General features: G+C 39.2%; 1 protein-coding gene across 5 annotated transcripts in view; it reads left to right on the top strand.

The window, feature by feature from the left end:
- The window catches only part of pcsk5b (proprotein convertase subtilisin/kexin type 5b), a 95,962-nt gene that overhangs the window by 40,304 nt on the left and 28,892 nt on the right, over positions 1 to 26,766 (top strand). For 3 of the 5 annotated variants that reach the window (XM_008418533.2, XM_017306826.1, XM_017306825.1), the window contains exons 9-20: positions 1,348 to 1,448; positions 5,834 to 5,937; positions 8,241 to 8,358; positions 12,595 to 12,786; positions 15,166 to 15,302; positions 15,632 to 15,754; positions 15,954 to 16,056; positions 20,246 to 20,439; positions 22,505 to 22,589; positions 24,444 to 24,547; positions 24,637 to 24,775; positions 26,545 to 26,660. In XM_008418533.2, the coding sequence (XP_008416755.1) occupies positions 1,348 to 1,448; positions 5,834 to 5,937; positions 8,241 to 8,358; positions 12,595 to 12,786; positions 15,166 to 15,302; positions 15,632 to 15,754; positions 15,954 to 16,056; positions 20,246 to 20,439; positions 22,505 to 22,589; positions 24,444 to 24,547; positions 24,637 to 24,775; positions 26,545 to 26,660 (1,516 nt within the window). The remainder of the gene's footprint in view (positions 1 to 1,347; positions 1,449 to 5,833; positions 5,938 to 8,240; positions 8,359 to 12,594; positions 12,787 to 15,165; positions 15,303 to 15,631; positions 15,755 to 15,953; positions 16,057 to 20,245; positions 20,440 to 22,504; positions 22,590 to 24,443; positions 24,548 to 24,636; positions 24,776 to 26,544; positions 26,661 to 26,766) is intronic. The other 2 variants (XM_008418534.2, XM_008418535.2) reach the window with 1 other exon arrangement.

The following is a 26,766-nucleotide window of genomic DNA, read 5'->3' as shown; positions in this document are numbered from 1 at the left end:
CACACACACACACACACACACACACACACACACACACAGAGTTTCTGTAAAGCTTTTGAAAAGTAGAAGCTTGTGTGTCATAACTTTTGGCCAGTCCAGAGCAGATGGTAAGGTCCAGTTTGTGTTCAGATAATCCCTCAATATTTCCAGTCCAAACAGGCTCCATTTGATGAGAGCTCAGACTGGAAATGATCCAAGTTATTCTTGGCCAACTGCATGTCAAGCTGTTTAACGTATGCGCGCAATCAAAGTAAATATTGCGGCTCTTTAATAACTTTTCTTACCTCATATTGCTTAACACAATGTGCCTTTTGTTTCTTTCATAATAAACTGATGTGCAAGTTTTTGTATGAAAGCTGGAATGTGTGTCTGAGTGATTTCAGGTGTGTTTAAATCTGGCTGATACTCATTTCTTTAGTCTGTCTCTTAGGCTGCGTTTACTCAGCAGGCAAATGCGACCCAAAACAGATTTTTTTTCTGGCAGTCTGGGCGGCCCAATTCCAATCTTTTCACACATACAAAAAAAAAAAATCTTTATTGAAGTCTATTCAATAAAACTTAATTCATCCCTAGGGGGAAATTAAGGTACAGAGAGCAGCAGCAGCACATACAGAAACTGACGTATAACCACATAAAACAACATAAAACGTATAACTAAATCGGAAACACAGGCAATAATTTTTAAGGCGTCAGAAGTCTAAGCGGACACGTCGACTTTCACATCATCGATGTGACATTTGCGTCATAACTCCTCACCAGAAGAAGTCAGATGTGGTAAATAAAGACATAAACGATGGCTAAAACGTATAACAAATTATGAAAGACGTTTGTTAGTGAAGTGCACCGCATCGCAATCAAGCTGCTCCTGGTCTGACTTCACATCCAGACTTTTGTACAGAAGTTGCAGTCTGTGCTCCATTGCTATTAGCTAAGCTCTCTTCTTCTTAGCGTCTTTTGTGTGATGATCTTGTAACAAGACTGTCATCCCTAAGTAACTTTAATGGTGATCCATAAACGGCTCCATCCATTATTTCTTCCTTAAACTGTGCGCTCCTATGACATCGACGTTCTTGCATGCGGTTTTTTCTTTGGTTGTTGAGACACAGAGGTTTTATCTCAGTTGCATCATTCGGTAATACGAACGACCACAACAACAAAAGGAAAAATTTGATTTCAAAATAATTGGAATTAAGCTAAGACCTGCTGTGTGAACGTAGCCTTTCCCTCCCTTTCTGCCTGTCGTCACTGCCATCTTCTTCCACAGTTCTGTCATTTAATTATCCCCGTCTTAATTGTAGTCGGTGTTACATCCATCTGTTTGAGTCTCTCCTGCTCCCTCATCCTCAGATCACAACAGACCTGAGACACCGATGCACAGACAGTCACACCGGGACATCAGCCTCGGCTCCCATGGCAGCTGCCATCATTGCTCTGGCCCTGGAAGCAAAGTAAGATCCACTTAACCTCATCCTCTCATCCCTTTGTCCCGCCGCTAACCTCTAATGCCCTCTTGTCCTCTTATCGCACCGATCTATAAGAGGAACACGTGAGACTTCACACTGTCAACAATGCAAACGCACTTCGTCGCTTGGAGATGCAGGAGTCTTTGCACTGAATGTTGAAAGAAAAAAAAAAGTTTAAAATTCACCTTGATTTTCTTAAACAGAGTTTTCAATTGTTGCGTTTTGAAGTAAGGAACGTTCTTGCAGTTCTGAACTTTGTTGCTGCTTTTCAGATGGTTTGTCATCATGCTCATTCAGTGGTTATCTACAGGGGCTTTGTCAGGATTAAACTGACTATTGGGAAGCGGCAGCCACGTTTAGCTGCAGTGTGTGCAAACTGTAAGAAGACTTATTCAGGATTGTTCCCGTCGGACCCTGGCGGTAAATTATGAATACATGCACTGGGATCCTGAGGCAGGTGGATGACTCATTAGCATTTTGATTGTTTGTTGCAGAAATTTAAACGACGAGGCGCTTTGCTTTATGCCTTTGCTTTATGCCTTTGCTTTATGCCTTTGCTTTATGCCTCTGATCATTCACTCAACAGTCGATTAAAAAAAGAAAACTTCATTATCACGAAGCAAAATATTTCACTTCAGTTTATCTATATAAACTGTTCTCTTTTTTTTTTTTTTTTTTTTTGTTTTCAGATTTTCTTAATCAAAGCGAGACCAAAACCTAGAAAAAATAATTTATTAAAAGTGAGTCATTTTTTGATCTTTTTCAGTGTTTTGCCATAATCCCTTCTCGATCCTCCGTGACCTTTCTCTTTCGCTCAACAGCTCCATGCCACCAGGTTCTTCCTTTAATCTTTTAAATCCGTTCTGGGTATCGATATTGTAATAAATTCATGAATTGGCAACAGTGCAGCGCAGGTGCAGAGACTGTGAATTAGGCCCATCATCACATGTTGAGCAGCTCGGATAACTGAGGTCACGTCGATTAACCTGGATAATCCGATCCAAATCCTCCCAACAGAAAATATTCTCGGTTTCCCGGCAGTGCCGGGACCATAAGCCCGTTTTCTCAACAAGATTATCACACACGGTTTCTTCCCTGCATGCTTTCTGCTTTTCTGTGGCTCCGTCACAGCAACAATGCTCTTTGTTAGTCCTCCGAGGGGTACTGAGTTCGTTCTGAACTGACTTTCACGCTGTTGGCTCGGTTGGGTTTTCAAGTAGCCATATGCATGAACATGCAAAACCCGCTAACCACCATGCTGTGAAAAATTATTTACTTCTTTTCAGATTTCTTCTATTTTTGCTTTTTTTTTTGTTTTGTTTTTTTGGTCATACTTTAATGTTTCAGATCAGTAAAAACAAAAGGTTTAAAAAGGCAGTTTTCAAATGATTTATTTTAATGAGGGGAATAAACTGCCCAACCAAAATGTTGTGTGAAAATCCAACCTTTGAATCAACAAATGCCACCAAATCTTTGGGAAAACTGGACTTTTTATCATCAACAGGACCTAAATCAAGACTAGACTTTTGCCGATGACTAGCCAAGAGATAAATTTGATGGTGTGCAGATCATGTTGCTGCATAATTTTTAGTTGAGGGGAAAATTCATGGTTGCAACAGTTACATCTGGTGCCTTTGGTCTTAAAGCAGAAGAGCAGGCCCAGATCATCACGCTGCCCAACCATGTTTGACTATTGGTGTGATTCTCTAATTCTGAGAAAAATTTGAAGGAAATTTCTGCCCAATCTCTGTGCAACTCTTTAGATGTTGTTCTGGCTTGTTTTTCGTTGATGCACTCTTCAGCTAATTTAGGTGGATGGCCAATGTTCACCACTATGTATTTTCTGTCTGTAGATAATGACTCTCACTGTGGTTGTCTGAAGTATCGAAGCAGTAAAAAAATACTCTGTAACCGTTTCCTGACTAATAGATGGTAATGGCTTTCTTTCTAATTTGTTCGTGAACGTCTTTTTAAAAAAAAAAATTATTTCCTTTATTTAACCAGGTAAACCCCATTGAGATCCAGATCTCATTTTCAAGGGGGACCTGGGCAGAAGTCTGCAGATTGCAGTCTGCAGTCTTTAGATTGATACGTCGCTTTATCTTTTAGCCTTCTTCTTGTTGTCGGATACATTACAATCAAATGATTTATGTATTCTACCAGCCAAAAAAGCAAAAACAGGAATTCTGCAATTCTTTATTTAAGGGACTGTAAACTGATAAAGTCCACACTAACTTGATTCAGAGTTCATCGGTTTGAAGGAAATTTGGAAGCTGATGACAAAACAAATTATTATGACAAATTATTACCTTCTACCTTCTACCTATGAAAATGGACTGAAATGGTAAAACACTTCAAACCAACCCAGTGCAGTTTCTTCCCTCCCAGTTTGTTGACATTGTGATGTGTTTGTGCAGGACCTAGTACAATACATTTTGCCGAAACATTCCTTTCTTTATGTGACATAAAAATCCTAAAGTGATCAGGAAACATGAAAAGGAAGGAACAATATGTCATATAAACCTCACACTGGAGAAGGGGGGCTTCAAGAGGACAGATCGGCAAAGATGGACGAAACCTGAACCTGGTTTTCCTCTTTTTCTCTGTGGAAAAAAACAAAATCACCACAGTTTGACTGGTGTCCCTCTGTAAATAGACTGTAGAGAGGTGACAGTTTGAAGTCTATTCCCTTCTCTTTTCCCTTTTCCCTTTTCCCTTTTTCCTCAATATTCCTTGTTTTCCAGCTTTATTTCCATCCGTAATTGCAGTTCAGAGAAGAAGAGAGAAACGTATATCAGACTTCTTATTTGCTGCAGATTCCTGCTGTCTGTGAGCTCCTCCATTAATTAGTTTTGGCTTGTTTATGGGAAGGCGGTCATGGCCTAGATAGCAATGCCAAAGTCACTTTTAATTAATGACCATAAAACTTTAATGGAACCATAATTACGCAGTGGCAGCTTAGCCTATTAATATTGATCCGAACATTAATTATTCTGACTTCTTTCAGGACTTATCTGCTCTTCCACCCTTTATTTATTTTGCTCTTGACATTTTTCCAGCCAGTTGTTCTAGATGTTGAATATTCTCGTGGATTTAATAAGAGTGGGCTCCTCGAGAAGACCGGTCAGAGATTGATTCATTCAGAGCGCCACTATGTTGTGTGTTTTCTTTAAGCAGCAGTCTGTTTTACTTTACAGAGATTTAATCCAGATATTTTCATAGATGTTTGTTTTCATTGGAAACGTCTACCTCTTTTTAACAAACCAGATTTTGCCTGGGATTTTCCATGTGTTGGGTTGATTCTCAGCGTTAAACAGCTAATCCTTCCCTCATGGAAGAATCCAAGGTTGATTGGTGTTTCTTTAGCTTCACAAAAAAAGCCCCAAATTGTCTGAATTTCACAGAATAACAAGCATATGTAAACACCTCTTTGGAAACATGTGCAGCAGCTAAATATGTGACGTTCAGACTCTCCACAGATGTTCGGGATTTTAAACATACATGGTCTTATGTAAGCGACTTAGCAGGAAGTCGATTGCTACTCTTCGTCTCTCTCTTTCGCCCGTGTTGTATCAGAGAACATTTTTAGCTTCAAAAGCCCAAAACTATGGAGAACATGCACGATATCTGACAGTTTCTTCAAGCATTTGGGATTACTGGCAAAATCTGGAGGCCTCAGATGGTGAGGCAGTGACACGAGGGAGGGAGCAGAGCATCTGGCAAACATATGAGATCGAAGGGAATCCCATGAAAGTTGGTGACCCACTTCTTCCTGTTTCTTTTGCCTTTAATCTCCTGTTTGGGGCATCAAAGGACTTCAGACACATGGCTGCTATCTTGTAATAGCTCTCACGTGAGATCTAAAAAAGGAAAACTACGGGATATGTCAAAAGGCAGCTCTTCAACTGTGCCCTCTGTAATTTGCTCTCTAATCTAATCTACCGTACACAGTATATGACTGGTTTCTTTACCTTATGCTTTCATATTGCAGCCTCTTGTTCTTCTTTGTGATTTGTCTTTAAACCCTTTCATCTTGCATCTTTATGTTCCTCTTTCATCTAGCCATCTGCCTTCTGCACTGTTGTCTAAATTTACTCTGATGACAAAGATAAGTCTGTGTACATTAATGACCATCCTACCCTTCTAAGTCCTTTGGTTGATCTTCTTTTTACTCTAATCCGTTGACATTGCAATGAATTATTCATCATGTTTTTCTGGTGGATAATTAACCCGGCATAAGATTATTTATGTATTCATATTTTAATGAATGCTTCTTAAAACACATCTTTTGATCTCTCTTTACTGCATTATATGTGACATTATGTATTATACTTTCTGATTAACCCGTGTTTATGCTTTTCCTACTTTAGTCCTTCTCTAACATGGAGAGATGTTCAGCACATCATCGTGAAAACCTCGAGAGCTGGACATCTCAGCGCTCCTGACTGGAAGACCAATGCCGCTGGTTACAACGGTAAACATCCTCACAGAGACAAACACAATAAAATCACAAAATCAAAGGTTCTGCTCAGACTGCAAAATTGTTCAAAAGAAATATCTCAAGAGTTTTCACTCCAAAAATCTATAAGGAGACTGATTGTGCTCAAATAAAGCGAGTTCAAGAACATTCTTACCCGCCCGAGACGAGATCAATGGACGAGATTACTTTAGGAGCAAAATGTCCTAAAGAAAGCCAAAGACGGATAACTCCTAAATTGCCAATGTTGGTGTTAATGAGTCGACCGTCAAGAGAACGGTGAACTAAAGTGTGGGCATAGCCGAGCTGCAAAATGAAGACTTCGATCCATCAGGAGGAAATCTGCTGTCTGCTGTTTGATAAAGGTCACATTGTCTGGCCCGCAGACGGCTGGCAAAATGTGTTCATGGACAAACAATAAAATGGAACATTTTGGTTTGATTAAATGTATTTACTTGTATAACTTTAAATGCACAACAAATGCCGCCTTAAGGCACTTAACAGGAAAATACAAGGCAAAAATTCAACCATAAAAATTATATGCGTTCCAGTTTGATGCTGGTTATAAAGGCCAATTGGGAAAAAGTCAGCCTAATTAAATAGGTGTATTGTATAAATGTAACTTTTTTGACCTTTACATTGTGTTAAATGTTATTCCCTCTTTATAAATACATCTGGATTGTTGCCTTGTTTCTTTCTTGCATTTTTGAGGAATCCCTTAATCTCCTGTGGCAGCCATCCAGAGGTGCCTCGACGTTTTCTCTCTTAAAGAGACGGAGGCCCAATTTCAACGCGTTGAATTGCAATGTCAAGCTTCTCTTAAGTCATGTTTGATATATATGGTGTTTTAATAACAATTGATGGCATCATAGTTACTTGATTGTGCTATAAAAAGGTACTATATGCCTGGAAAACATGTCATATTGCCCTTTTAAACCAGATGATTACATGAAGTTTGACTTTCTATCATCCTTCTCCTGCAGAAGCATTTGGTGACAGTGGACAGTTTAATAGCACTGAGAAAGGGGTTTGCTGTAAAGAACATCACTGTCCCATATGTGTGACAGGGTCTGGGGTGGTGTTATAATTTGCACCTGTTTTGATTGTGTGAGGTAACCGCATTGCAGTTCTAGACGACTTTTAATCCATGATGCTGTAAAATAAGTCTTACATTAAAAACAACACCTAAAAGAGATCAGCAGAAAAATAAAACTGTGAGTTGGATTTAAAGATTCACTGAAAGGATGTGAAATAATGTTGGTAAGTACAAGTTACGAAACCTTTGAACATCCTGGAAAGGAAGACGTTTTCATCTTTCCCAGAACTGATTCTCCGTAGTAAGATAAAATCAGCAGCAGTTTGCAACACCACATAAACGAAAAGATTCACAATCTCTTACTAGACAATCATTTATTATTGCCCATCTTTTATTATAGGTTTTATTGTCATTTTCTTTAATCACCTCATCAGTTTGGACACATAACTTATTTTTGCCACAGATTTTCTTTAGTGAGATAAAAGGCCTTGAACAATTTCTCCAAAGGTTCAGTTCTTGCTTGCTAAGTGGTGTGCCGCCAGCTGCCATCTGTCAGGGTCCATGTGGTGGGGGCTGTTTTGTAACTTTCAGTGCATGATTAACGCGTACCTGAATGTATGTGTGTGTGTTTGTGTGTGTGTGAGTGAGAGAGAGAGAGAGAGAGAGAGAGAGGGAGAGTATGAAAGTGTGTGTATGTTGGAGAGAAACCAGGAGAGTGGGAACTAAGGGTCAGCCAGGCAGCAGACTCGCTGCCTGGAGACTTTCCAAGTGACAGAAGGGGGGGGTTGATGTATGAAAGAAATTCACACTGTATTATACGTAGCAATCAGTTGAGCAGTAGTTTGATTTTTTTTAGATATTAGTAATATTCTATGACTCATCTAATATTTATATCAGAAAATCTGCAGGGAATCGGTTTAAACAAAAACTTTCCATGTACATTTGTGTTACGTAATATACTGGAATAAAAAAATGGCTGCACAACATATGGAATCACAGTCATCATCACTTTATTAATATGCAGCATTTGGCAGGCGACATGCATTAATGCATTAATGCCCTGCATGCAAATAGCATATTTGACCAGACACATGGATTTTACTGAAACCAATACTGAGAAATACCAACGCTGAAAGAAAATAGAGTGTGGGGGTAAAGAGAAAAGAGAGGGGAATGATTTTATCCTTGCAGTCGCATGTTTTGCTTATGTTGTATGTTTGTCTGCATACAGACTAAAACCACTAAACATTCCTTGCTTCTGCAGTCAGCCACCTGTACGGCTTTGGCCTGATGGATGCTGAGGCGATGGTAAAGGAGGCGGAGCAATGGAAGCAGGTCCCCGCCCAACACGTCTGCGTGGAGACCGCCGACAGACAAATCAGGTGCAGCATAATCACAATCAGATGGTGCACAGCCTATTTAAATAAGTCAATAAACAACGAGGAGAAAAGAGCATTGGTGAAGACTAACATTTTGACTGGCAGGTCTTCATAGTTTGCATTGTAAACAGCTGGATTATTGGGTGTTATGAACATGCTCAATGTGGTTTCCTGTCAAAAAGATGTTCAGTTCGATTCAAAAATACTTCAATGACCCCAAAGGGAAATTTAAAAAAATCTGTAGTGATTGAGAAAGTATTTGCCCACTAATTTATTTATTTTTTGTCGCACTTAAATGTTTCAGATCAATATTCAAAAACACTGAAAATCAAAGTTAGCTTGAGTAAATAAAATGCTTTTTTTCCCCCTAATGATTCCATTGATTAAGTGAAAAAGGTCCCTGTAGCTAAATCATGAATGATCTTACGACGTTGTTGACTAAAACAACTCAACAGGCCTCAATCAAAATTATTCAAGATCAGATGAAATCAGTGACACTTTGGCTGGTCTTGAAGAGTCGTATATAAATTAAGTTCATTTTGTTTGGATCCGTGTTCATAAGGCAACAGACCTAGTGAGGATGATTTGGAGGAAATAGTGTGTGGACAGACCAGAGAAAAGTGACATGTTTTTGGAAGATGCGTCCCATTACACCTGGCAGAGCAAAACTAACAGCATTCAAGAGGCTAAACATCACACCAATAAACATGGTGGTGGTAGTATTATAATATGGGCTGCTTTGTTGTATCAGAACATCGACGTCTTGCTGCAAATACTGGAACAGTGAATCCTGCTCTCTAGCCATCAGTTTGTTGAAGTTCAAGCACATCTGAGTTATTCATCAACACAGTGACTTAAAACACAGCAGCAAGTCCACGTCTGAAAAGATAAAAAAAAACAACAACAGGATTTTAGAGTGGCTTAGTCATAGTATGGATTTAAATCTCATTGCAGTACAACCTTATACGGGTTGTTCATTTTTAGAAACTCCCCACTGTTGCTGAACTAAAGCAGTTCTTCCAAAAACAGCGGGCCAAAGTTCCTCCACAGTGATGTAAAAGACTCATTACCACTTATCACAAACACTTGGTGACAGTTGCTGGTGCCTGGAGGGAAACTGCTTGTTACTGGAGTTAGAGGGCAGTGGCCTTTTTATCCAGCATGACGTTGGTTTTAATAGCTTTTCTTCATTAATAAATGAAATCATCATTTTAAAACAACTTTTTGTATTTACTCATTAAATTTGGACTTAAAAGGCCAGATGGGCTGCAGGTTTAGTGTACTTTTATGTTGCATTGGTCATAGTGTAAGAAATGTTCCACATTTGTGTGTGTGGCAGCTTTTATCCATCAGTGGGTCAATTATTCGGGATGCACAATATATTGGCATCGCTGTGATAATTTTCATGAGACTAATAACTAATGTTTATTTAGTGTGTGCGCTTTGGGAGGGAAGGTGGTTGGCCTTGTGACAGCAATGTCAGCAGTATGGTAGATTTTTCATGATGTTGAAAGGCAAAATGTAAGTAATGTTGGTAAACATCGGTTATCAGCTGCATCAGCATCAATATCTGCCTAGATTTTAATATCTGTGCATCCCTATTGAGTATGGTTGCTGTGTAAAAGGGAACTGGTTTGTGCCTCGCTCAGGAGCCCCCCCTTTACCCGCTCTCTCCGTCTGCTCCATTCTCTCTCTCTCTCTCTCTCTCTCTCTCTCTCTCAGCTGTAACGTCTTTTCTCATTTTTTTCTGTCTCCAGTGTTTTGCACCGGCATGTGTTTTAGAGTACGGTTGTGCAAGCTGTACCTTGATAGGGGCCAAGCATTAGTTCTGGCAGGGTGGTTCTCACATAAGACCTTTACTATGCGCACACACTCTTACTCAGAGAGAGCCAGGACTTCACAGCTTGTTATTCTTGATGCAGCTGGAAGCCTGAGCGCTCTGCTGTATTAGGCTGACTGAACTCAGGGCCCTGCACTGGTTTGCCTTCAGCTGAAGCCTCCGCGGCCAGAAAGTACAGCGTTATCGGTGTCACTCTGTCTGTCCTGCATCACTGCACAAGTCACTTCGTATAGGCCCTATGTAAAGTCTGACTCTTGTCAAATCCGGTGATTTTCAAGCATTTTGCAGTCTTGTAAAATATGTGGGCTAAAGCGTGAACTGAGTAAAGCAACCCTGTCGTTTAAGCCTTCTTGTTCCTCCTGTTTTGTGTTGTGACACTTGGAGGTTCTTTAATTGCTGATGGATGAAACTGGATCTCTATCCAGCAAGAGGTAGAAAATAAAAATCTCATTCCTCTGTGACGTAGAACTAAAACAAAAGGAAAAAACTCTTATGATTCTTTCTCAATTACAAACTGAAACATTTCTGTTTATTCATGTCTAATATTAACTATGTTTTGTACATCAGCATTTTTATTTTGACAGTACACTGTCTATGTGACTTGCAGTCGAGGTCCTAGCAGAAATGTTGATAGTCTGTGTTCCTTCACACCGTCTGACCGGACCTTCCCCTCTCCTTTAGTGTTGCTGCTCTGCAGCTGACCCTCTGCACTCTGCTTGGAGTATGCACCAGAAAAGCGGAACAAAACAAAACAAAACAAAACAAAACGACATCCTTTTGTGCAATCAAGCTGGTAGTAATCAACTGTGCATCTGCTGTGCTCTGTCCCATGCGTACGGCTCAGTTATTTGAGCTGTGTCACGGAGAGGCCAGAGCTGTTATATCGGCTCCAGACTCCCCAGACAGGCGTCCAAAGAGACTGCTGCTCATTCTGAGGAGTCTGTTCCAGATAATGTTTGCTGTTTTTCTGCGTTTTCATGTTTAAATTGTTATTGACTTCTTCAGTATGACGGGACAGGCTTGTAGTGGCTAAACGCTAAAGTGGGAAAAATTGCTTAAATTTTTATTTTAAATTGATAAATTTAAACTTTTCAATTAACAAACAGATTAATGTTAGTATTGATAATAGATATCTGGGAATTTTTAATGTGTTAAATATCAGTTATTCCTTGAACGTGTTGGTATGTCGTGCCTCTTCTTACAAGTAATCAGAGACCAACTGCATATTACCTCAGAAGGATTATTGGTTGGAAGATAAACATCCATGCCGCATCAGTTTGTCGGTAAACATGTCATCACTGTGATTGTTAGGCGAGACGAGAAGGAATTTGATTAAATAATCTCTAAGACAAGATGGGACACACGTCAGCGACCACACAAATCATGGTCATTTGTTTCACTCTGATGAACCTCCAGATATTTTATCGATCTGGTGCTTTGAATTCTTACACAGCTGTGGCATAAAAACACCCTGAGCTGGCAGGATGGTATGCATTTTTTCTGGGTTTTTTTTTTTACTGGCCCTCTCTGTGGTTTTGGTGTTGTGTTGCTGTGGTGTTAGATCGTACTGCAAATGTTATTCAAGGGGCCATTAAATGTTTGTGTTGGCTGTTCTCAGGTGGTTGTGCTGCTGAGCAGTGCCTCGCAGTTAGAGCAAATATTCCTCTTTATTTTATCACATACAGCTTTTTTTTAGCAGGATGGAGATTCAGAGATGGAAAACTTTGAGCACGTTCAGTTTAAATGAAGGGTTGTTGATTGTTTTCAGGTGGACTAAAGATTGCTGATGGTTGTAGTCTTAGGTTCTCCGGAAGATCTATGGTTGAAGAATGGAAACTTTTCATGGAAATTTATGGTTACTAAGACAATTTCATGCTGAAAAAAGATCATATTTTGAAACAAAAGACTAACAATAGGCTCATGAATTTGAGAGCAGAAAAATTTACTGGCCGTAGGAGAGCCTCATTCCACAGTGGAAATGAAGAGGAGGATTTTGATGTGGAGGAAGTGACCATGTAGGATACTGATGAAGCCCAAGATGAAGTCAATTTATAGAAAGTAAAGAAACTAAGTTCGAGAAGTGTGAAGGGAAGATGCTTTTTGATTTAAATGGCTACAGAGGGAATCAGGCTCTTTTAATCTAAAATTTTGAATCAGACTTTTTTTTAGAGGGATTAGGGTAGATTCTTGTCATTCTAGTGAAAATGTATTTACTTGAGGAAGTCCTGGATTTGCAGCAATCCATCCAACCAAACTAGCATTTGACATGAAACCCAAAAGATTCCTCATTGTTTCACCGATCCAGTTTTCCCTTCGGTCATTGAATTTAAAGCATCGTTTATACTCATGTGGACGTGTTGCTAATGTTAAACCCACTAATTCAACTCCATCCTGTCCAGCAGAACCATCCGTCCGGAGCACTTGGTGCGCTCTGTGTACAAGGCGACTGGATGTTCGGACAACCCCAACCTCAAAGTGATCTACCTGGAGCATGTGGTTGTACGCATAACCATCACGCACCCTCGTCGGGGGGATCTGTCGATCAACCTGACCTCTCCGTCGGGGACCAAGTCGCAGCTGCTCGCCAACAGGTACAGAACAGAAAAAGATGTGGACGGTCAGCTGTGTTCATTTTTAAAGATGCTGTCAGATCTGGTTGTGTTGTCGAGGCCAGCTGTCACTATCGATGACAGAACTTGTAACGTCTTCTAGATGAATTGGATATTTAGACATCTTGTGAAGTAGAAAAGAAAATGTCTTATTTCAGCTGCAAGTTTTCAAAAATGTAAACGCTTGTGAGAACTTGATACTTTAATGTGTATGTTTGACAATGAAACAGATTCAGGTTTTCTGCTCTGATTGCCCCTCCACAGTCCTTACTTGTTTAGGAACAAGTAGCTCCATGGAGCTACTTGTTCTTAAACATCATTGTAGCTAATTTGCCAGCATGTTGAGGGTCGTTTTCCATTTAGAAGACACATTTATGCACATGCTTTAACTTCCTGGCTTGCATCTAGAGATGCTGCTTCAGTATTTCCACATAAACTTCTTTCCTCTTGATGTCATCTGTTGGTGAAGTGCACCAGTCCCTCCCACAGCGAATCACACAATCAACATGATGCTGCCGCCCTCATACTTCACATCCTGCATGGGGTTGTTAGGCTTGCAGCCTTCCCTCGTTTTCTTACGGCAAAACATTAAAATTTTAATCAGAAAATGAGGACGACATAAAAAGCCAGACTACAGTTTGTAAATTTACTCAGTCGCCTTTCAGCAGATGTTGGTAAGGAACTCGTTTCACTGCAGAGTCGTCTTCCGTCTTCATCCAGCATCTTCACAAGGTCTCTTGCTTTTTAGGGTTGATCCACACATTTCAGCCCAAAACACATTCCTATCTGGGACACTGAACCTGTCTGCTTTCTGCGTGGTTTAAAGGCCAGACATTTCCATGCTGTTTGTACTTGAATATGATAATTTGCGCAGATGAATGTGGAACATTCAGGCATTTGAATATTGAAGCCAAGGATGAATCACAGCTTTTGAGGTCACTTTATGGTGTCTTAACTGGTTTATTTTGATTTTTTTTTCATGATGTCACAGGAGGAGGTAGTGGTGCATTTTAGGTCTGCTTTTAAAAATATATCAGTTAACTCAAATGTTAATTAACCTGTAGGAAGCTCACAAAGGCTCGCAATTTTTAATTGGCAGAATAATCTTAGTGTATGTAAACCCCTGATATTCAAAAAAAGTTTAAAAAAAATCTATCCATTTCTCCATTCCATTTTCTTACACCCTTGTCCCTCAGTGGGGTCGGGAGGGTTGCTGGTGCCTATCTCCAGCTAACGTTCCGGGCAAGAGGCAGGGTYRCCCTGGACAGGTCGCCAGTCTGTCACAGGGCAACACAGAGACACACAGGACAAACAACCATGCACACACAGACTCACACCTACGGACAATTTGGAGAGACCACTTAACCTGACAGTCATGTTTTTGGACTGTGGGAGGAAACCGGAGTACCCGGAGAAAACCCACGCATGCACAGGGAGAACATGCAAACTCCATGCAGAAAGACCGGGGCCGGGAATCGAACCCAGAACCTTCTTGCTGCAAGGCAACAGCTCTACCAACTGCGCCCCTGTGAAGCCCTCCAAAAAAATCTAGAGAAATAAAAAGAATATGTATTCTTCTGGCATTTATGGAAATATCAATTATTTACCCAAACACAGCGGGCCTACAATAGAAAAATTAAACCTATTTTAAAGTTAAAATATGCGTGGAAAACATAAAAATTTTCTATCAACTGTAAGGTTTAATTTTTTTCTTCCTTTGCAAGTCATTATGTTTTTCACCAGCTTCACTTATCTGTCCGCGTCCCCGCCCTCGAGGCTGTGGCCGCACGCCCAGCCACAGGAGGCTGTTGTTTTACAGCTGCAGATGTTGCTAATTAAGGACGGACAACCGGGCCAGCAGTTTGTACGCATGGGGAGAAGTTCACACAGATTACTTTCAGTTTGAAGACACTGGGTCAACTCTACGCTTTCTGCTTGTGCTTCACATTTTAATTGCTGCACGACGGCTTCTTCTGGATTACCTGTGACCTTTCACTGGGTTTCAAACATTAATTTGAATTTATGAGGCATTCAGGTCTACGCTGTTCCGTATTGTTTTGTTGTTGGCCTTCAGTGCTGCAGCTTGTGCTCAGCTTTCATTGCCTTTTTACCTTTAATCACTGTAAACACCTTAGTTTTAGCTGAACGGTTACGTATTCTGATTGCTGCTAAATTCTTCCAGGCAGAATCCGGAATGCTGTAAGCCACTGCCCTGTTTGTGTTTATTAGAGGCTAATTGTATTTTGCTGAGTGTGAATTGTCCAGATTGCTCTGCTATTTGCAGCTCTTAAGTTCATTACTAATCAGACTTGGATCTGTGGGGTGTGTGTGTGCGTGTGTGTGTATATTTTTAACGCACAGGTTGTTTGATCACTCCATGGAGGGCTTTAAGAATTGGGAATTCATGACCACCCACTGCTGGGGAGAGAAGGCAGCAGGCGACTGGATCCTGGAGATCTACGACTCGCCCTCTCAACTGCGCAGCCAGAAAGTGCCTGGTAAAAACTGCACTGCTGTTAACTGGTATTAAAAATTTGGCTCAGCAGGATTTTCACTACTTTTTTTTTTGTCAGGAATGTGAGCATCTGTAGCAAACATTTGACCTGGACGCAACACATTTAATCAATTTTTTTGGAGCATCAAATGAGAACTTTGTGAAAATTTCCTCGTCCTGTTGTTTATTTAAATCTGGAACACTTTTGAAAGATGTGAACATTTGACTTGTGAGGACACAGAACTCAATAAGGGGAAACATGTAGTAATCCTGGTCAGTCGAAGGTAATTCCTGCCTGGAGGTTGATCTTCACCAGCGGTCTGTGTTTCACAGGGAAGCTGAAGGAGTGGTCTCTGGTGTTGTACGGCACCTCTGTTCACCCGTACTCCACTCAGCAGAAGGATCGCTTCATAGACCCACTGCAGCCTGAGGACGAGTTCACTGAGGAGTACAACGGTGAATCATACAAAACACACAGCAGCGTCACCATAAGTAAAAAAAAAAAAATCATGTTTAATAGTTTTTTTTAATATACATGGGGGTTTGTGGGGCTTAATAGACTGAACTGGATCATTTCTGAAAGAAAGTTAGCATTGGTCAGTCCAGACGTTGTTTTTGGGGGTTTCGCTGAGGGGCTTCTTCTGTCCGTTTCCAGGTCCCTGTGATGCTGAATGCAACGAGAACGGCTGCGAGGGACCCGGACCGCACCACTGCATCAACTGCCTCCACTACTTCCTCAAGTTCAAGAACAACACCAGGTCCATCTGATCTAGAATGTTACAAAAATTTTCTTTCTTTCTTTCTTTGCAAAATGTTTTAAAATAATAATGAGTCGATATTAATCTACTAGATCTACAAATTGTTTTCAAGAGAAGGAATAGTGGAAAGATTCAGAGCGAACATGGATCTCAAAGCTAATTTCACCTTGTAAAACAGAGACAAGAGATGTTTGAAAAGTATTGAATGAACAAGCATATTTATTAACAGGACAACCAAAAATGAACCAGAAGTTTGTTCTCACTCTGAACAAATTGTCACACATTTGCCCTCACTTATTAACCCAAGAATATTTAGTCATTAATGCTTGTGGTTCAGCCACAGATCTGTAGAGACTGTCATCCAAAACGCTTCAATGTGGGTTTAAATCTAAATCTTGGCAGGACTTTGCCATCCTACTGTGGTACTTACAAGTCTGCCAAGTTCAAAAAGTGTTTCTTCTTCATTTAAGTTTTAAATAATTTTCTTTATCCTTGATTTGCCACTTCATACCTTGACTTTATCAGTTCTGCACAGACATACACATGTTCAAACACATTTTCAATTTCAAACCGTATTTTTTATCTTTAAATCAGGTTTTTAAAGGTTTTAAATCTTGTTGGCTTTGATCCCAAGTAAAGCATGACTTTTGTTTAAAAATATTTTTTTTATGACAGAATGAAAGCATCAAAGTGTTCTTTATGAAATCATCTTTGATTTAAGACATCTAAGCATGTTAGATTTTTTTTTATGGGATTGATCTAACAAGTTGGTGCAGATGCCAAAAAAGCAGGAAAACAGCCCTTTGAAGCAAACTGAGCAAACTTCAGACTCTGGTCATGCAATGATCTGTGGAACGTACCAATAAGAAGAGCTTTAAGTTATACAAGAATTTTCAAGGTAAATGTTTTGCACCCAAATTTCCTGAATGCTGTAAAATGGCGAGAAAAATATTTTCTAAATTTGGTCGTAGAAAAATCTGGAATTTTGAAATGGAAAAACTGTGAAAACCCTAAACTACAGATAACAAACAAACAAACTGTTAAACAATGACATATACAGTAGTAAATAAATAAAAATATATATATTGAAAGATTCTTAATTTATTAACATTGATTACAGATTTTTATGTACAGATCTTTCTGGCCTCTTGACCACAGCAGATATAAAACAATAATAATCTCTTTATGCATTTCAAAATCCATCTTACAGACAAACTTTATTGCATTTTATATGGATTATATGCGTTAGATTTATACAAAAAAGTCCTATTAGGTCCTGAGTAAAGGATTTTTCCTAAATATAAATATGAAAAGTTTGCAGTTGTAACATGAAAAAAGCAAAGCGTAATTGAGACTTTTAGATGGTACTGGATCTGTGCCTAACAGGAGAAGAGGTTTTTTATTTTTATTTTTTATTTATCACATATTTTGAAGTTCATTTATATGCAGAATTGAAGCCAATAGTTGTGTAACTTTAAGGCCTAATACATTTTTCTCCAAACATGTTGTAACTGGTTTCTATTTGTCTTTCTACTGTTCTAGTTCTAGTTTCCTCAGTAAATGTTGATCCAGCTTTAAATTTTGCCTCCGACGTTGCTGATAAGTTGTGACTTTATCTACATTGTCTCATCATAAATAACTTATCATACGTGTGAACTAAGGACTCCTGTCTGTTTCTACAGTTTGACACTTTAATCGTCTTTATTGCGACAGGGTGGCTGTGGAGACGTTTATTCCTGTCGCGCTGTTAGTTTTGTCACTTCTTGCTCTAAATTATGAACCATAAACATGATTTGTGAGTGTGGGCTGTAAATATGCAGATGTGAGGATTTTCTTGTGTTACTCGAATCCCATTAGGATCAAAGTCTGCGGTAGCTGCCTTTGTGTCGGCGCTCCTCCGTGCAGATAAAAGGCAAAGCAATGCAGGTGAATGAGAACGCGACAGCTTAGCTGAAGCTTAACATCAGCCCACTTTAGAGGTGCGCTGGCCTTTTCTGCCCCCACAGGGAGGAATTGATGAATGGAGATTGGAGGGGAGAGATGGCAGGAAGGGGCAGGATGTTCAGATAATTACAACAACACACACCTTAGATGGTCTCTGTTTATTGAAAGGTGCTGGGCTCTTTGATTAGAAGTTTTCCTTTTTAAAAAAAAAAACAACAACAAAAAAACGTCTGACAATTTCAAAGAAAATCATGAATTATCTCATGTTTCTCTTGTTTAGTTCACAATCCCACTAAATATCTTTATCTGGATGTGTATGTGAACTTAAAATCGTGCACTTCTATTGTAACCGTGGGACTGTTTTGGTCTCTATTGGACAGAAAAACTTGATGCGTCAATATTTAAATCTTTAAGAGGTTTGCGTGATTGTCTGACATTGATGTTCCATTTAAAGTGACGTAATCTCTAAATCTTAGAAAGTGAATCCGGTTGACCATGATTTAAAAAAAAATTATAAATTACAGTTGGATTAGGACAGCATGCACGCTACAAGTCGTCTGTCGGCTTCAGCTCGACGAGAAAGCAGGGTCTACCGGTTCGGCGCGATTGCAGCCAGCGCGTGCTTCCACACATAGATTCAGTGTCTGACGTGTTCCATATGTGTTTTTTGGCCGAGGTTTCTGCAGAGTGTGACTAAGGCTTGAACTGTGTGTGTGTTCTGTGCTGCTGAGGACTTCAGACGTCTCTCCCCCTAAGGAAAGGAGCCTCTGGGTGACGAGGCGTGCTGAAGTAATCCAGCAGATGTTCACCTGCACGCACACAAACTGGCCCATTATGCCTCCACATCTGTCTGCCCCCAACTCGGTGAAATGTGATTGCTTCCGGTTCAGTTTAATACATTTAGAACTCATGTTTGCCACATTGTCTGTAGGATGTGGCCGAACAATGTGATCCTGTTAATATGCCGTTAAACTGTGTGATAGTGTTCATTATACATTTATGAGCTTTAACTCCTGTTTTAGATTTTAACGGAATCTAAACCAGAATATTTTATTACATGCGATTAAAACCAGATGTTTACATTCGCTTTAGAATACAGCACAATCTTTTTTTACGGTCTGACAATGACTTCTTAGTTTGGCTGTCTGGATTACCAAGTTTTTTTTCTCTTTTTTTGATTTGCCAAATGTGTGAATAAGAGATTCTTTTGAAGTGGGATAATTTTTCCCCCCTCTCTTCAAAGTCAGACTTTTGCATATACCAAGATTACTGTGCCTTAACACAATGTGGAAAACATCAGAGGATAGTAACATTATGGCTTTTTTTTTTTTACATGCGAGATATTTTAATTCAGAACATTTGAGTTAATTGGACGAACACCTGTGAATGTAGTTTAGGGCAGCACCTCAAACAAACTACTCCTTTGTGCGACGGTATGGAGAAAAAACAAAGGAAAATGAGACTACAGATGACTGAATGTTCCTAGTTTATCTACTTTAATCAGTTATTTGCGAGTATTAAAGTGCTGTACTTGAGTGAGTACATCAGGAGGCAGACTTTTTGTTACACTGTGTGTATTAGCCTTTGAACAAAGTGTCTATAAATTCAGTTAAATTAAGCCTGTACACACATGGCATAAAAGGTCGCTCGGAAATAAGCAGATGCTTTAAACACGGCATAAAACGTCCAGATTAAATGCATTTGAGAACAAAGACTTTAATTGTTTGAGACAAGTTTTATGAGGTTTTATATTTGACAGTAATGACTGTTTACATTTGGATGAAGAAATATTAATCTCAAAAACCCTTAGAACATCAAGTGTGAAGCACAGTGGTGGCACCATCATGCTGTGGGAGTGTTTTGCTGCAGGATGCACTAAACAAAATACGTAGCATAATGATGAAGAAATAACATGGATATATTAAAGCAACACATCGTTAAAGTTTGGCCAAAAACGGACATTGACTAAACAAGCCATTAAACAAGGTAAAAACGTCTTGAGGAAAAGAATGTCACATTTCAGTCAGGTCTCAGTGACATAGAAAATTTGCTGATAATTTTTGAAATGGGGATAATTTTGGTACTCCTAGCTGAACTAAATTAGCCTGATTTACTGTCAGGCAGGGAGGAGAGAAAACATTTGATTTAACTCTTTATGCATATAAATATTTCTGAGTTCATCTTCGTGACGTCCTTCAACCTCGTTCTCACCTCGTTTCCCTCCTCTGCTCCCGTCTCGCCCCAGGATGTGCGTCTCTGAGTGCCCCAGTGGATTTTTCCGTGACGACAGGAAGCGCTGCAAGAAATGCTCCTCCATGTGTGAGACGTGTGTCGGCAGTCGGAGCGACCAGTGCATGTCGTGCAGGACGGGTTACCACCTCATCGAGGGCTCCAACACGTGTGCTGTCAGCTGTGCTGATGGCTTCTACCTTGACAGTGGTGCGTCTTTTTCTTCCTGATTTAGCTAATGAGTAGATGGAGCGCCACATGTGGCAGAGCAGTGGTACTGCAGGCTGCAGTTCTCTGAAAAATACGATGCGTTTCCCTTCTCTCTCTGCTCTTCTTTCTGTTGAGCTGCTGTTAAATAAAGATCACTAGTTCCATAAAAACCTTTAAGAAACGAGTAGACGCGTTGGCAGTGAAGTGTTTGTTTCCAAACAAATTGTTGGTGGACCAGATTGGACCAATCAACACAGAGTCAGATAACTCCTCTCTTGTTAATTGTTCAGCCAGAATCCTTTTCTCTCTATTGATCGTTTATAAGCTCATGGCCCCTGAGATAAAAGCCCGGTGGAAGGTTTTGCGCTGTGGAAACGGTTTTCCAGAGATGGTGAAGCAAAGCAGACTTTTAGAAACATCTGTCTACCACCTGCCTTACAAAAAAAAACAGTACTCTGCAAAACTGTTTTTCTACTCCTGGGCTCACAGTGATGCCTTTTACCCTTGATGTAACGTCTAGCCGTTTGTTTATTTTCCTGCACTTGCTGAATCCAATTAGGAAAAAAAGAAAAAAGAAAAAGCATGTGGTAGTAAAGATGTTTTACTATAAAATAACTAAACTAAAATGAAACAGACCTACAGGATTGCCTTTAGAGTTTGATGAGGGTCTTTTCTGTGCATTGAATCATTCCAAATTTAGATTATAATGTAAACACTGAAAGGATCAACTGATTGATTTGCCTGATGTTTGAGACATATGCCAGTCTTGAATGTGGATCAGGTACAAAAGACTAAAGCTATGTAAATGACCTTTTTTTTTGTGTGTAAATCTTCTATTTATGAGCGTGTTTTTGCAGCCAGGTTAGTGTAAATCCTGGCTGCGGATCTGAAATGATCTGATCCAAATCCCGTCGTTATTCCACCAGGCCAAGTTGAAGTGGATGCTGTTTCCTTTGAATCGGTGCCACAACTTAATGTTTGGTTTTCAAATGAGCAAACTAGTTTCTTTTTTAATCACTCTGGCAGCAAAACGAGGTGAATTCCTCCTCCATCTATCACATCGACAGATTCATTATTTTAATGTTTTTCCTACTAAAGAACTCTAAGTGACGATAAAGTTAGATAAGCAAAGGAAATGCATCTGCTCCTTTATTGTATTGTAAACTTAATTACAAACAGGGTTTCTATGCAGCTCCAAGTTTGATTCTAGTCGTTTGGAGATTTGGGCGAAAACAGAAAATTGACTTTTTAAAAAAAAGTATTTTAAGCTTATCCCATTTTCTAACAGTTGTGTATAACTATGCATTCACTAATTCTTCCATCTATTCACCCGTTGTTCATCAATCATTCGATGCATTTGCCATCCATCCAACCGTTTATCCACCAGTGTGTCCATCCATCCATCCATCCATCCATCCATCCATCCATCCATCCATCCATCCATCCATCCATCCATCCATCCATCCATCCATCCATCCATCCATCCNTCCATCCATCCATCCATCCATCCATCCATCCATCCATCCATCCATCCATCCATCCATCCATCCATCCATCCATCCATCCATCCATCCATCCATCCGTTTGTTTTTCTTTGGTTCCTCCTGACTTGCTGATGTTTTTGCAAGTTCCATATTTAAAATACTGACGTTAAATTTATATACATCTTATTTTTGGCGTTCTGAAAGGAAAATATGTAGGAGCCAGAGACTTTCCTGTTAATTTATATTTCTGTCTTTTTCTCTCTTCTCTTGTAGCTGAGGATTGTGTAAAAGTGTGGCGTAGCTTTTATTCTCTTTCAGTATTCGCAGAAGTGTGTCCTACGTTTGACCAAAACTGTGAAAAAATAGGTTCTGTTGACTAGACGTGTCAGTTTTCAAGTTTTGATGTTTATGTTATTCTTGTGTTTTTAACGTGTTGATGTTTTCTAGCAATCCTTTCTAGCGTCTGTCATAAATCCTCTTGTTTTGATGACTTTTCAACCTGTACATCTCACCAAATGTACGCAGGAGCACTGTTTCCAGGTCAGCCCCTAATTATGATGCGGCCGCTGTGTGTCTTACAGATTCCAACATTTGCAGAAGATGTCAGGAGAACTGCAAGAGGTGTTCAGCCTCCAATATCTGCACCGAGTGTAAACCTGGGATGAGGTAAGCAAAGAAAACATGAGACTGACAACATATTAAATCACATCAACTTATATCTTAACCTCTTGTAAATACACGAGACAGGGTGGCGTTACAGTTCTGTATTTATTTTAAATCTTTTATAAAGATAATATGAGTACGCACATCATATGTCAAAACTGTTGCTCTTTACGTCAGACAAACATTTTAATATTTCTCTTCACCTTCATTTATTGCAATGCTGGTTTTGGTTTTTGCCTACCTCACAACATTGTAACCATTTAAATACACACAGAATATCTTTTAGATCACTTTGTTTTAGGAATGTTATTGGGATTTCTTTTCTCACCTATACATATTCACATTTTGCCCTCTAGCACACTGAAATATATCTGCAAATATATCTGCAAGAACGAGAAAACTAGTAAATCTTCCAAAATCTTCCAGACACTGGAAGTATTCCAAGTGGGAAAATAGCCATAGGAATTTTGGAAATTTATCTGAATCTGCTGAAAATTGGGAGTACTTTATTATGTGGCCTCTGCAGAAAGCAACCTGCTGTTTACTTGTTGTTGAGATATAGAATAGGAATAACCACATCTAACCTCATAAAATCTGGTTGTTTTTTGTCAAACCTATGCTAAAATATATTACCACCAGCTGCATCTAAAATCCACTTGAACAATATTTTATAGTCCCCACTTTTTTAACTACTTATTTCAATGTATTCCTCTGATGTATTATCCATGGAAAGTTTGCAACCTTGTAATTTGCTAAAATTTTGCAACCGAAGCTGCAAAACCTGAGAGCTTTGGCACAGTGTTGGGGCGTCTCGACCCAGATGCTGAACAGAGTCGTTTAGCTTTAGCATATTAATAAACATTAGTTTGAAATGCATCAGGTCAGGCAGCTCTGCTCGTTCAGCTAAGTCAAACCTTTGCTGTCTCTTTCAGTTATATTGTCATATTTGCATTCAAGCAATACGGAGCATTTTAAACTTGATGGGACTCAAGTATCGAGGAAAAAAATAAAAGTGTTGATTAGAAATGTTGAGTCTTCAATTGATGGCAAAAGAGATTTTGTCTATTTCAGGTTACTTTTCGACAGTAAGCTTTTGTTTGGTTTAGCAACATGAACAATCTTGTTTCCCTGAAAATCTTTTTTTTATTTATTTTATTTTTTTTATTATTTTTTTTTATTAATGTAAGTTTTTGATGAGCTGTTCTGGGTTAAATGTTTCTCTTTAAAGAAACTTTAATTTAATCTCAAGTGTTTCCTAAATTTTCCATTTCGTTTTGTTTGGCCCCTTCCAGAGAGGATATCATGATTTAAAGTGGTGACATTCCTCAGAGGTCATGAGGGAAACTCCTGAGAAGCGTTTAAAACACATTGCAGTCTGGAAGTCTCAAACCCAACTTTTAAGTGTTCAGTGTAGCCAGAGGTGGAGGTGGAGACACTCGGAGGCCGTAATTTCCTCGGAACGTCTTTGAGATCACAGTTTAAAAAAAAAAAAAAAGGACCTTGTACACACACATGCTCAGCTTCCCCTCCTCCATTTAGTCTTGTTAAGAGCCAGAGAGGAAGAGGGGACCAGATTGTTTCTGGGAAATTTTTACTAACGCTTTCCAGCTGTTTTTCAGCTCAGCGCAGCAGACGCACCAACCTGTCCTCACTGTGACTTCACAAAAAGGGACTTTATAACCTCCAAACCTGCTTCCTAGCTGACCTCTATCCATACATCTGGCTCAAAGGCCAAAGCCACTTGTAGCGTGTCAAAACAGGCTGATTTATGTTGGTCCAGAACATGCAGCAAATATTCTGCTGCGCCACCCAGGAGGATGATGGAGCTATAAACTAATTTTTTATTTATTCTTCCAGTCTCCAAGGACATAAATGCCAGATGACCTGTAACCCTGGAACCTATTTCAACGGCCACAGGAGGACATGCGAGCTTTGTCATCGTGCCTGTGCCACCTGTGCAGGTAGAAAATCCAAGATTTAAACCCCCCCCCCCCGCTATTCCAGACCTCAGTGACATATTTTATTTAAAAAAATGATGCATTTTTTTTAGGTACAGGTATAGAAGCGTGTTCCAAGTGTGCAGATGGCTACTTACTGGAGGACTGGCGATGCGTGTTAACATGCAGCCCTGGCTACTACCTGTCGGAGCTGACCTCAGACAACGGCCAGGTGCAGCGGTTCTGTAAGAAGTGAGTCTGCTCGTCAGACATCTCTACATAACGCTGACAAAAAGGCAAAAATAACCTCAGGAAGAAACTCTGTCAAAGTATTTCTAAAACCTCAGAATCGAAGGAAACTGAGCATGCAGAAAGAAATAAAAAACTGAATACGCAGAGTTAAAAACTGGATATTGCATCACCCAAAGAAAAAATGTCACAGCTTAACATAACATAAAATCACTGAACCAGGAGTACTTTCTATTGAAATAAACACAACTGTGCCAGTTTTATTTTTCATTGCTGTCAGAGTTGGGGTTTCTCACTAGGAAAACATAAAATATTTGATAATGATGGGAAGTGTCCAAGTAACAAAACTCACAATAAATACAGAAAAAAAAATTTAAGTATTGATTTATTTTTGCTTTGGGTTTATAGCAAACATAAACTCCAGATAATAGTCTATCCAGCTACTGGAAAAGGAAAAAATATTGTTTCTATCTCAACTGCAAGGTTTTATTGAGACTCAGCTTTTATTTCAGGCAGTTCTGTGATACTGCAACAGAACCAAAATAATATTTTGCAGCACTAATCAGAGTCTGGCAGCAAATATTCATTCTGAACTTTTTTCTTTGCAAAATGGTTTGTATTAAATTGTTCCACCTTTACCCATTCAACACAAAGGGCTTTTTAAAGATTGAGATGTATTTTTTTTTAAAAAGTTATTTTTATTAATGCCATACAGTCCTCACCATACATGGTAAGCAATGTATTTTAATATTTTTTTACAAGAAAAAGTAGTTTCATTCATTTTGTGGAAGGTCATTAAAAACTCTACATTAATTTAAACAAAGTAAAAATAAGACAAAAAGAACATAAATAGAAATTAAATTGCTGTATTATTGCACTAAAAAAATGACATTTTTTTAAAAAAAGCTGATGTTTTGGAGTTTTAACAACCAAAGATCTGAAATTATAATTAAATATTCTTTGTCTTTTTGCTGTTTGGATAAGCCTGAAATGGAAAGATCAAAGACTAATTTGCAGTTTGGAGAATATTTTCATGCACGGATTAATAGCATAAAGTGTGATTTACATTTAAAACTCTTCACTTTTGCAGTTTATGCAGAGAATCTACACTGTAGCACCCTGTGTTTGTTGTAGTTTAATAAAACTGAACAAACACATCAGTACCCTTCTGGCTGATAATGTTTATTTTTCTGCTGCCACTTTTAAGTAATGCTAAGACGTAAAAAGGAGAAGTAAGAATAAACCGTAAACATCCTCTGTTAATGCTTTTTATTTTATGATCATTTTTTTTGTTTTGTTTTTTGTTTTTTTTCACCAAAGCCAAACCTCACCGCAGAATCGGACATGTGTGCTTTCGCTCGTTGTGATGCATTCCTTGTATTTTGCTCTCACACCTTGAATTATTTATTGCTCACCCGACCTTTTACCCTCTTCAGTTCTTTCATTCTCTGTCAGCCCCTCTCCTATCAAGAAGACCATTTTAATAGATGTTTTCCCTATTTTCATTATCCCTGCAGGGCAGGGGTTTTGTTGTGATCAAGAAGATGTTCAGAATCTTTATCTTACTTTCACTTGTTTATTTGTGGACATTTTTTTTAATCAAAGTTATGATTTTCTTAAATCCCATATTTTGTTGTCTATTTATTTTTGTTACTTTGGAATAATTTTCTGATTATTCCCTTGTTTAATTTTATTTAAACCGTATCAATATACAGAAAGTTTAATAATTAATACTAGTTTAGTAACGTAATTCTGCATTTAACCCTGGCCAGATGTGATAATAGCTGCTTCGAGTGCCTGGGACCCGGGGAACTAAACTGCAGCAGCTGCAACAGCGGCTACAACTTGGAGGCAGGAACCTGCGTGGTTAGCACAGTCTGCAAAGATGGTGAGTTGTCAGCTTTCTTATTAGCTACATGCTCTGTGTGTGTGTGTGTGTGTGTGTGTGTGTGTGTGTGTGTGTGTGTGTGTGTGTGTGTGTGTGTGTGTGTGTG

Source organism: Poecilia reticulata, linkage group LG9, assembly GCF_000633615.1.
Source record: "Poecilia reticulata strain Guanapo linkage group LG9, Guppy_female_1.0+MT, whole genome shotgun sequence".
Classification (NCBI taxonomy): domain Eukaryota; kingdom Metazoa; phylum Chordata; class Actinopteri; order Cyprinodontiformes; family Poeciliidae; genus Poecilia; species Poecilia reticulata.
Note: the sequence above shows the minus strand (reverse complement) of the source record. Positions and strands in the feature narration are given on the sequence as shown.